This window comes from Amphibalanus amphitrite, unplaced genomic scaffold (genome assembly GCF_019059575.1).
Source record: "Amphibalanus amphitrite isolate SeventyFive unplaced genomic scaffold, NRLGWU_Aamphi_draft 000026F_arrow, whole genome shotgun sequence".
In the NCBI taxonomy this organism is placed as follows: domain Eukaryota; kingdom Metazoa; phylum Arthropoda; class Thecostraca; order Balanomorpha; family Balanidae; genus Amphibalanus; species Amphibalanus amphitrite.
The window spans coordinates 1,168,313-1,180,720 of NW_024881522.1; the positions used below are offsets into that span (position 1 = coordinate 1,168,313).

Below are 12,408 nucleotides of genomic sequence, written 5' to 3' on the forward strand. Positions count from 1 at the left end.
AACCCTGACCGGTCAGGGGGCGAATGGAGGTCATTTCCTGGGCATTACACTCAGCCCTTGCACAAAATATCTCACCTCACAGTGATCATTACAACAATAGCACCGACTTGATAGTGGATTTCAAAGTACTTGCATCAGCTCTTCCTGCTTCCTGCTATTGCAGACGATCATCTCCTCAGGGTAATGTTGTTCGGGACATGAGCGAAGATCGTTTTCGGAGTTTCATAAGTGCTACTGCAACAGCCTGGCACAAAACGGGACTTGTACGCTCTTCTCTGCACTTTGCCCTTCAGTATATCACAAAAGAATTGTTTAGAATCCATCTTACGCTTCTTTCACAGTCTCCCTTGCCACCGTAGGGCGTAGATAGATTGCTGTTGCTGGTAAGTTAAGGCACGGTAGATAGAAATTACCTCGGTTCTCAACGCCTTAAGTTATTTTCATAAAAAAGAACAAATAAATGATCAATAAGATGACAGGAATGTAAACATTTTAATCGTAAAGTAGTCCAAATATTGGAATGAGCTTTTGCTTTTCAGCATCCTCCGATTCATCATCTTTCTCATTTGAAAATTCGAGGTACATAAAATGTTTAGCACGCGCTCATGTTAAGTGGGAATATAGTACACGGCAGACACATCATTTTTTGACACTGAACATTTCATCCGTAAATGTTTTAGCATAATTTTAAGTTAAAAACAGCGCGAATGGCAGAGTGAAGCAAACAACATTTTTCACCCATTGATATAACATGTAATCTGTGGTGCGCCAGATGCGCCATTATTTGTCAACCGCAGAAGGTGACATGTGACGTAACAGCATCAAGAGCATCTTTTTTCAAGAACTTTTCAAAACAAGTTTCCTATCTTTCTTCCCCCATTTCTCTCAGCTTATTGATTTTATGAGGCAATGGTATGCACCATAAATTCTGTGAAAATAGTTTGATCATTTTCATGCATTCTTAAAAAATCGAGTTCCCAACCCCATTGTCACGTGTTAACATTTAAGCTAAGCAAGATCAGCTATTCGATAGCTGTGCTCAATACCATCGTTGGTTCCTAAATCGCTCTAAGGAAGCAAAGCTGCTAGTAATCTGACAGCGCTGCAACTGACGAATATATGCTTGTCTGGTGAATAAGCGAAAGCCGGATTCGCGGCCTCACGTCGCCACGGGGGTCGCTCAGGAGGGGCGGACGGCGACTTAGAGACGCCGCAAGGCTATCGGGGCGGCACGATCGGCTCAAGCCGGTTATGGCCTGCTGGCATGTAATGCCAGCGGATATGGGGGTTTGTTCCCATGGTTTAATGCAAGGCCCTAAAACATAAGGTTGGACGAAGTTTTCTACCAAAAATGTACTAGAAAAGCGTACGAGTCAAAGCTATTTCCGTTGTTTCTTTACAAATATGTCGCAAACAAGTTTTTTTCTGTAATAAATCATGATTTCGAAGTTAAGCAACCAGTTGCTAATAATTCAATAAGCAAACACTTATTATTTATATAAAAGCCTAGCTTATATGGTCCAACTCTAGTTGAATAATCAAGTAGCTACTAAATTTTCCAGATGTGACACATATTGCGCACTTCAGACAAATGCGTCGCTAAGGCGTTGCTAAGGACTCTTTCCCATGTTTTGCTGCGTGGTTTTTGTTTTGAAGTGAGGGAAGTGAGATGGACAGGCTTTTTGATATTTTTTGCTGGTTTTCTGGGACCGTCGCAATTATTTAACCCTCGCCCGTAAACGGCGATCTGCCACCTTCGCCCATGCAGGGGGGGGGGGGGGTTGGTGCGACCCCCCCCTTGGCGTTTGAAAACGGAGCGTCGTAGAGCTTAGCGGAAAAGACCAACGGATTGCTCTCGCCGAGATCTCGCGATTGGTGGTATATTTTTTGGTCCTAGGTCAACATTTGACCTACTTTTGACCGGTCAAAGGTCAAATTTTCGGAAAAATAGACTTTTTTCAACTTTCCGCGGCGATTGCGGCAAAACGGTGGGAGATATCGACTTGAAACCTTCACTATCGTGTTCCTTGATCAATTCTCTATCGTTTGGTATGTATTTCGTTTCCCTAGCTCTAAAAATGGCGCGTTGGGAGCGCCGGAAGTCGGCAAGGTCACAGTCGGCGGCAGAAATTCGAAAAATCAAAATTTAAATTTTTGAAATCTGATTGTATTTTTGGATTTGGAAGGTCCATTTGCTCCCTATAGAAGCTAATATTGCTGCATATTCCCATTGAGGTGACAAGAATTAGCAAAAGAGTGGTTCGGGCGCTTTTCAAAAATAGTACCGGACGCTGTTCCTCTTGTGACGTCATAGCTCCGTGACCTGACCTGACCCGGTCAAGTTTCTTATACCATATGATAGCCAATACTTGCCCCAACATGCATGGGAAGTTTCATCACGATCCATCAACCGATGTCCGTACCACCGGCAGGAAACCTCGGGCGTTGGCACTCAGTTTGTGAAAATCCGGCCGGAGGCTGTTCCCTTTGTGACGTCATAACTCCGTGACCTGACATGACCCGGTCAATTTTTTTTATCAAAAGATGCGCAAGGTTTGCCCCATAAGGTACCCAAAATTTGGCGGCGCTGCGCGCCGCCGTTTTTGCACTATTTCCGAAAAACCTCAGGGGGGGGGGTTGCACCAACCCCCCCCCCCTACATGGGCGAGGGTTAACTTGACATACTTTTCTTGCTTTTTTTATCCGAGGCTTTTTCAATAATTGGTAGATTCTATCGTGGATATAAAAGGGCCAGCAGGCCACAGGGGTAAATGCAAGTCGACTGATAGTGAAATAAAAGGTAGAAGTGTCTGTTCCATTAGAAATTTAATGTGATGTGATGGAACATGAAACAAGAGGATCAGACGCAAGAACCACCAATTAAGAACCCAGAACCAGCAAGCGCCATGCCATCAAGAGCAGCCATGGTAACGTTTGAATAGATTTCAGAAAACCTTGGAACTAGACGCCAGACGGTGAGCAATCAAGAGATCTTACAAGACCAGTAGTTACTTGAAAACGAGAGCCGCCAGGAAAATCAGTCGATTCTTCAATGGCAACACATTTCAACATCTATCTAGCAGTGATTTGCACCAGCGAGGTGCTATCATTGTTTTTGTGTCTGTATCCCTAACTGCTCAAAAAATATTTGTCAATAAATAAACAAACAAATAATGCGTCTATTTCTACTGAAAGTAAGTCCTCCAAGTGGCAAGGGATGAATAATAGAAGGTACCTAATTAATTGCCATCTATTCATTCAATTCATAAATCATAGGCAATTCAGGACATCGATCGGTAGCGCCCTTACTGCATGGCATGGTACTGCGGATCGTCCATGGGTTTCTTGATGACTCCGACTCTGACTCAGACTTTCAAAAATCAACTCTGACTCTGATCTCAAATGTCGGCTCTGACCGACTCCGACTCCACAGTCCTAGCAGGTCTGCGGAGGCAATGGATTTTTGGTGACTCTGACTCCTACTCTGGCTTTCAAAATCGACTCTGACTCTGACTCTGGTCAGAACTGTCGACTCCGACCGAGTACAACTCCGACTACGGAACCCTGAAAGGTCTGCGGAGGGGATCGAATTTCGGTGACTGACTCAGATTCCAGCTTTTAAAATCGACTCTGACTCCGACTCGACGACTCAGGTCAGAACTATCAACTCCGACCGACTTCATGACTCCGACTCCGGAGCCGCTACTGGCAGCTATCACGCCAGGGAGCTGCAAATCATATGTTCCGTGGCGGTTTATGGCATTAAAGTCGATAATGCGGCTGAATCGCACTATGAAACACCCTTAATGCCTGCAAGAACCACGAAAGTTAGCGCATCACCACTGGAAAACGTGACAAGATATCGACTAATTGGCCCTGGATTTGGATAAATAACATGTTGATGATCATATTAGCACACATTTACATTAGCATCTATCTCAAGGTTGCCCTCCAGGCGGCTCTAAACTATGGCAATTTCCCTATCTTCAACATGTAAATGCCCTCGGGCGTCCTCGTGGTGACGTAGGCATGGGAGTGCCAGGTTGGTAAGAACTAGACTTCGACGCCCCCTGGTTTAATGTCCCACGCGAGAGACAAGTGACGCGGCGACGGGGCTCACGGAGGGCTGCAATTTCGCCGGACCGTCGTCCAGCCAGCGCCCAACGGCCGATGGCTTTTCCACGGATGAACGCATCGCAAACACACACACACACACACATGTGACGGCGACTCGGAAAGAAGTGGGCTATCAGGCGCTCATTCAGCACAATTTGTGATGATTGCACCCTGTTTATTAGCTCGTTTATTGAGAGATTGACTGCTAAAACTCGCCGCATGAGGAACATCAAATAAAGCTGATGAGTTATGGCACAATGCATTTGTAGCATTGACCTCACAAAGGCTGGTGAGTCATCAGCATCAATATTTTCATGTCATGGTGTGTACGAAAATAAGGGGCCTTTAAAAGTCGTCAATAATAAGTACACCACCAACTTTCGTACACACAGCTATCAATTTCCCAACCCAGCTTCGATAAGAAGAATTTTTTTTTAATGGTAATTTATTATGTTGAATATAAGAAACCAACTTCAAAACATCTTTTTTTCAACCGGCTGGTATGGTCCTTGACCAAACTTCTGTTTATCCCATTTTCTGTTACATTTCCCGGATCTCAGTTGTAGACAAGAAAGCTAATGTACAGAATAGATAGTGTTTCTCAAGGGACTTCTCTTCGTTGTTTTCTCCGGAAAATCGATGCCTGTAGCAGCCTGTTGGGCCGGTGGCGATGGTCGCAAGCAGCTCGCAACAAACAACTGGGGGCTGATTCAGTCTGACAACCCATGGCTTGGTGTTCAGACTCTGTATACGAGCTCCGTCTGGTCGGGTCACCGGGGTCTGCACAGAGCCGCTCCACTTGCCAACGGTCTCAGGAGGCGCTGCTGAGGCATGCGCTGCAATCCTATTCGAATCAGTTAAGTGGAAAATAGGATCGGTGCTCTGAAGACGCCCAATTCAATCGATGGGCTCGTTCGAATGGAGCCGAGCTCTGAGCTCTGTGAGCATCGGCGCCCATCACGCGCCCTAACACACAACGGGGACGATCCGAGCCGACAGCTCGTCTTTGTGCTGTAGAGCGGAAACTGTCTAGACACCCTGGCAGGATGGGCATTACATTATATTTTAGCTTGTCGAACTGAGACAGAAAAAGACGCACGAGTACACGACTTTTTGATTAGACAGTTCTCCCTGAATTTCGTACAGGTTATACCTATCATGCTTCGAAATTTGCTAAATGAAGAGCGACAATTTGATTTCAGTCTCCAAGCCATCTGAAGCCTAGTGATAACAGGCTCGTAAGAAATCTAATGATCAAGACAAATGTTAAAAGCTCCATCAAACAACCATTAGAGAGCTCAGGGGAACGTCTTTGTGTAAACGTGCCGTTGGCAGTTACGATTGATGCAAGATTTATTGGATTGAGACTGCACAAGAATCGCAATGAGGGAACGAACTGCCATTTTCAGCTAACAGTTTTCTGGGCGAGTCTCGACTGCTCCGCCACTTCCATTCTCCTGAAAACAGCCTGCATATTTGATACTCTGGTCGCATACTGAAGTGAAGCCAAACGCGGGAGGCGTTGGATATGATAGGGTTGGCTGATCCGTTATTTGCTTGTGTATGAGCCTGCAGAAACAGTCTGATGTAAGTTTATTGTGGTTGGGTTCTATATGTTTGTGAAACTGTACCTACTGTATACATACGCTACCTACTGTGCAGAATGATGGCGGGGCAAATTTGTGTTCGTATACACAACAATATTTCCTGTCGAATATGCTGACATAATGTTTGGGCAATGGGACATTCCAACGCGATCAACCTCTTCAAACTATCATATGTGAAAACAAGATCGCAAACTTTTCAGGGGTCCGTATCCCCATGGTTAAGTGCTAGGGCACGATGGCACGATGGTATATTGAAGTTATTTATATATTTCAGTGGTGTTTTGAATAGGGGCCAAACTATGCCAGCCACGAACCCTTGGGGTCAATCAACAAAAGATTAAGAGTTGATGTTCCATTTTGTTACAACAGAATATGGTCGATAAGCCTATCCAGCCAATACATTCAGACTGAATTTAATGATATCATCCCCATCGAACGTCAAATTCCAAGCATTTCGACAGCCTCACTCCATCTCACAATCACTCCAGGGGCGCTGCGTCAGCCGCCACGAGATCTCCGTGATACCACTTGGCACGCCTCTGTGTGACGTGGTCTCACGTGGTGCGTGACGCCACCCCCGTGACAGATGCCCTCTCAGCTGTCGTGCGCGCCAAATGACGTCAGCTGACGCTCGGTTGATGACGTCAGTGGTCTGTGACGTGTGACGTTGTGCGACCTACCGACGGTATTTCGGAAGCTGGTGGCCCGCCGCCGGTTGGGAGGCTCCGGCTCGATGGTGGGCATCCCCGTGGCGGAGGTGGTGGTCGACCACATGGAGCACGACATGCGCCGCAGCATGGACGGGTGCACGGACCGCTTCTGTGGACGGGGCCGAAGACGGGGTCAATGGGGCGAGCACAGCGCACGTCAGACGGGAGGGCCAGAGAGGGTAGTTAGACATCAGACAAAAGTCAGAGGACAGTCAGACAGAGAGGGGACATCAGACTCGGACACAGACTTAGACCTAGACTTAAACTCAGTCTGAGTTCTAGCCAGATACTCATTGGATAAAGAGGATAACACCGACACTGGCAAACTGAATGCATGATATGGCGTAGAAGGCACGTTGCCGTCTTTGATTACTAGTGGTTCAGAAAGGAAAAATGAGAATGTTACATCAAAAATTAGGTGCTGCTCATTTCTCTCGTTCATGGCGCTGACGGAACCATAATTCACAGGCCCTTCTGTATGTAGTTTTGCTGTTAAGACAGCTTCAAGGAGTTTTGGCGAAACTTTGAAATGGCGGAACCACTGAATGGCAAATGTCAGAGCTTTCATAGCCAGCACGTACCTGATACCACTAGTTTCAAGATAGCAGTATGCTAAGTGTATCGGAATTCTCTGAATTACCGCGCGACTCTGGACAGTAAGAGCTCCAAATTTAGACGATTTTAGCCATCCGGGGCAGTGAGGCAACAAACTTTCACAATGCTGGAGCATGCATACCAGCCAAGTTCGCATATACGCCCGCCTGACTGGGCCGCAGCTCCGGAAGCTATCTGATCGGCCGGCCTGTCCCAGCAGTTCCCCGCAGACGGTGATAGCGATCCAATGGGCGGGTCGGCAGGAGCGCCAGTGGACTCATCGCCGGGCCACCTCCAGTGCCGTCCGGTGGGCGGTAAAGATTGCAAACTTTACTTAATCTACATCCCAGCCGACCAGGGACCTGTCCAAGACACAAATTTGGATTTAGCTCTCTCTCGCGACACGGCCAATCGCGGCCTATTCCGGGCGCCGGCTGTAACGGCGGCCGGTCCGGAAATATTCCGGGAGGCATGTCGGCCGGCTGTCTGGGCCACACCGGGCCGGCGTCCATCTCTTCACCCGCCGCATCGATCGCAGCACGGCCACTTGACCTTTTGACACGTCGGCCAGCGCTCGGCGGCCGTGTGGGGCTCACTGAATTGGACACCGGCGCCGCGCCGCCGACGGCGACGGCCAATATCGACGGCGCCGTCATCGACAGCGCTCGTCCGCGCCCGCTCTCTCCCTCTCCCTCTCCCTCTCCCTCTCCCTCTCCCTCTCCCTCTCCCTCTCCCTCTCCCTCTCCCTCTCCCTCTCCCTCTCCCTCTCCCTCTCTCTCTCTCTCTCTCTCTCTCATCTCTCCCTCTCTGTCTCTGTCTCTGTCCCTGTCTGTATCTATCTCGTTATCTCTCTCTCTCTCTCTCTCTCTCTCTCTCTCTCTCTCTCTCTCTCTCTCTCTCTCTCTCATCTTGCTCGGTTCGATCCGCGTTCTCCCCACGTCAGCTCGGTATGCTTATTCGCTCTTCGTCTCTCACGAATCCTTAATCGGTTCCTTTTTCGATTGGAGCTTCGTTCGGTCTCTCATGTCAGTTGGATCCTCGCTGTATCGACCTGGATAATCAGTATTCTCTGAGGTTGTGGAGTCTTGTCTCGGTGTCCCCTTATACGATACAACCCTTGTGGCCTGCTGTCTGCATGACTGCTCGGCAATTCCATCTTCTGTGGAATTCTTACACTTGTTCCCCTCTGCTGGATTTTTGATCAATGTGGTGCTGATGTTACGGATCGGTCCCATCATATCAGATTCCAGGAGCGAATATGAATTCATCTGTTGAGATGCAATCAAAATCCACTCATTTAAACTGATCATCACACATCATCATTGGCTGACGAAATGGATTTACAAGCTATGAACGGGTAGCTGAATCATTGTCTAGCATACGTCAGCAAAATGATACAAACAACTGGCGCCAGATTGGACCGTGTTTTTCGATTGCTCGGCCCGTCTGGACGAGCTGTTTGGACTCCCACCCGGCCTGTCGAACACATCGCTCTCGACAGTTATCATCATCAAAGCTGTTTTGAAGGCGCGCCGCGCCACTAATTGGGCCTCAGTGCGGCCCGGCTACGAAAATAGTCAATCAAATGCGGCGTCCGCCGCGGTGCCAAGTGTGCGTCGAGACCGTCGACCGACGCTGGCACGCGGCCGGGAGTGCGTGCTCGGCCGGGCCCGATCGTCGGCCCGCCCCGGCCGGCTATCGGGGCCGGCACCGAGCCAGCGGGGCTGTGGCCACCGACTGGTCGCCGCGTCTCCCCGCGCCGGTCTCCCTGCGTCCCCGCCACACCGACCGGTCACTGTGTGTGTCCCCTGCCACCAATTCCGGCCACCGCGCGTCCCCGCGCCGGTCTCCCTGCGTCCCCGCCACACCGACCGGTCACCGCACAGCGTCCCCTGCTACCGACCGGTCACCGCACAGCGTCCCGTGCCACACCGACCGGTCACCGCACAGCGTCCCGTGCCACACCGACCGGTCACCGCACAGCGTCCCGTGCTACCGACCGGTCACCGCACAGCGTCCCCTGCTACCGACCGGTCACCGCACAGCGTCCCCTGCTACCGACCGGTCACCGCACAGCGTCCCCCGCCACACCGACCGGTCACCGCACAGCGTCCCCAGCCACCGAGACCGTAACGAGCACCGAGGTTGGGGTGGTATCTGTGTGGGTACTCATCATTAATTAATGAGATGTCAACCGTGTTGTCAGTGCTCTAACCGGAGTGCGGAGGATTTCACCAGAAATGAATTGTAGTGTGCTACGCCTCTTTTGACAATGTTTTGACAAGATTTTGCAGCGGGTACTTTGCTGTTGGGATAGGCCCAGAATGGATTTTCTTTTTTCTGTGCAGAGAACTAGTTCCAAGCGATTTGGAAACCTCACTCACGGCCAACTGCAGCCCACAAAGATCCCGGATCCGCCGCCGTTGCTCCCAGGATGCAGCACTGAATTCTCTGACGACCGATAAGAGGCCATTTCCAGATGCCATGGGTCCCAAAACGGCCCAGGTAAGTGCCGCGCTTTTGTCCCATACAGCCATTAAAGAACCTCAAGAGAGGCACTCCTTTGTGGTAACACCTCAGCTCTAACGGTTATTGGAAGGAGGCTGACGAGGAGGCGATTAAGCAGCCGACACTTAAACGTCGTCGTCGTCGCTGGCCGCCGTGTCGTCAGGCGCGCTGGAGTTCCGGGCTGAGGTCGGTTCTGTGATCCCCCGCCCCACAGTCGGAACACCCTCCCTCTCCTCCCCTCGCCGACCCGTCGAGCCGTCGAGCCGTCGAGCCGTCCACTTACCCGCGCCTGCAGATTGCCGGCCGTCTCGCCCGTGAAGGGGATCTCATCGGTGCTCGAGCTGAGCGCATCGTCGAGCCGCAGGAGGGCGGGCAGCGGCGGCTGCTGGCGGCCCGCCGGGTGGCTGGGCGGCTCCAGCAGCTGCGCTAGCGTGTGCAGGCCGGAGAGAATGTGCGGCGGCAGCGCCGCGGCAGAGCTGTCCACCAGCAGGTCGGTGACGATGCCGTGCGACTCGGCGATGATGGCCGCGCTCGTGCTGGCGTTAACGGCCTGCGAACAGCGGGACTGGTGTCAGAAGTGGGATCAAACGGCAGAGAGCCGGCGCTGAGAGCTCTCTCCTTGCGGCGTTACCTTGAGCTCGAGTCGGGAAGTGCCTCCTTTGAGGAACGCTTCTATTACGTTGGTTTATTTTAGTCATAGGAGGTGAAAAGAATACCCAGAATTTAATTGAAATGCAGAAAAGCTGTAGAGCAAACCAAGACTAAAATTCTGAAAACGTTTCAGTGCTTTCAAATGCCATGATGCCACAGTATTTGTAACAATGCGGCTGGAATATATTTGGGATAATCGCTGGGATATTTTTCGCCCGTCACCCCTAGGCGTTAGCAAAGCTGGCACTGCATTTTCGAACCATCTTCGAAGAGGGTATGAAAGGACAAAGCATATGTATATGTTTTGGTGGTACAATCAACTATCAGCAATGTATTCATTAATTAGGATGATGACATCCGAAAGAAGATTCATTGCTCATCAGCGAGCAATAAAAGAAGGAGTTATGTCCGTCTGTTGTGAATTTACTAATAAATCACATATTCTTTGAAGTGGCCACATAGTGAGTGCATTGCGAACAATATGAAAGCACGGTTATTATTTAATGCAAATTACTTGTGCTGATGTCATACTGTAGATTTGAAAAATAAACTCATTCATACAACCACAGTCTACGACGAGAGTGGAGCTGTGGGACGTCTACCAAGCACTGGACAGAGGCCCTGCTAGGGTATCTCTGTCTGTATCTTCTTCATCCATCGCCACCAACAGGGTTATTTGTTTTGGTTCTGGGGCCCGCCGACGACCGGGGATGATTGGCATTCCAAATTCCAGCCAACTTAAATGTTTTCGTGGGGGTAATGTTTCTTTGAACTTCAACAGTTTTCACGCAGCTGACGCAAAAGCGTTCAAACGATCCGGGAGTCAACACAATTTACGACTGGTGTATTTTTAAACAGGCCTGTTAAAAGTACGATCAACAGGCATATTTCTGGTGTTGCTTCACACGCGTGAGCGCGTGCTGCCGATTGGTCGTATTGATCACGAGCCAAAAATGCTCAGCTCTCGGCAACACAGACCACCTTATTACATACACCCTGGCGCTTTTGATTGGCGGGTATGCCGTGCTACGTTCAATCGTCTCCATCAGAAATGCTCAAATAAGTAGGTCGCTTCTCACACATAGACGGAGCTACGTCACAGAGGTGAGATGTCGACGAAAACAAGGTGTGTATGCCTGCGAAAATGCCTAGTTTCTTTACTTTAATTATATCACCTTTATTTCTTTTTATTTTTCTATTATTTTCATTATTATTTAAAACACTTACGAGAACATGTTCATTTTTGTCAACAGGAACGATGTTGCTTCAACCAAATGCTTAATGCCATCATCTTCAAAACGACCTCAGTACGCGCCACTCGGTATTATCTCACCCATGGTTAAGCACTGATCCATGTATGACATGCGATGATAAGGATGCTCATCCATTATTCTTGGTCTTTAATATTCGAAATTTTCAGTCTCATAACGTGCTCAGCGTCGTAAAATAGCGCCACAGAAAAGGTCACTTCAGATGTTGCACTTGGTTATGCGGTGGCCCTGTTTTACGATTAACGCATCAGAACTGAAAGCAACAACAAACAGCGGGGCCGCCACTGTGACAGCAAAACAAACGGCTGTATCGCCCTTCGAGCGCACCCTTCTGAACAGGTCAGAACTGCGGCAAAGGCGACGAAGGCTGACCGGCAACAACTCTCAGCGGCAAGATGACCGCCAGGGCACGGGTCAGGTCAATGGATGCCGCAATCGAGGGTCCTCATAGCTACAGCTTGTTAGATTTGATTTGAAGAATATCATTAGTACATATACATTTTTGTATTCCCATGTCGCATTTTAAATCAGCCGTCATTCCATAGGCGGTGGAACGGGGAGGGCACCGGGGCACCGTGCCCCCCCTTTGATTTTGGCATTTTAACATGAGCCCTATGGGCGTTGCATGGAAAGAATGGGACCAAAAGTCGGCAGTGCCCCCCCCCCCCTTAATTGAAGGTGTTCCGCTGCTACTGCGTCATTCAACAAATTTATTTGTTTAGAAATATAACTACCTATTCATATAGTCAGATGATGGTGATTCATAATTACAAGTTAGACGTAATGGAAAATAAAAATAGGTCCGACACTGACGTTTTCCAGAAGCCTTAACGCTGCATTCTTTTACATTCTTTTAGTTCTCGCTCTCGCTCAAAAATTTAATGAAAAAGAAAACTGAAATAAGGAAAAGAATTCAACTTGAAACACCGAGTGGAAATTTATTGTGCCGAG

The 12,408-nt window shown here is 49.1% G+C and overlaps 1 protein-coding gene across 1 annotated transcript in view; it reads right to left on the reverse strand.

The window, feature by feature from the left end:
- Positions 1 to 12,408, reverse strand: part of LOC122363627 (cGMP-inhibited 3',5'-cyclic phosphodiesterase A-like) — a 59,769-nt gene that overhangs the window by 13,243 nt on the left and 34,118 nt on the right. The window contains exons 2-3 of the mRNA XM_043333132.1: positions 9,819 to 10,085; positions 6,404 to 6,542 (exon numbers count right to left, since the gene is read on the reverse strand). Coding sequence (XP_043189067.1) covers positions 6,404 to 6,542; positions 9,819 to 10,085 — 406 coding nt within the window. The remainder of the gene's footprint in view (positions 1 to 6,403; positions 6,543 to 9,818; positions 10,086 to 12,408) is intronic.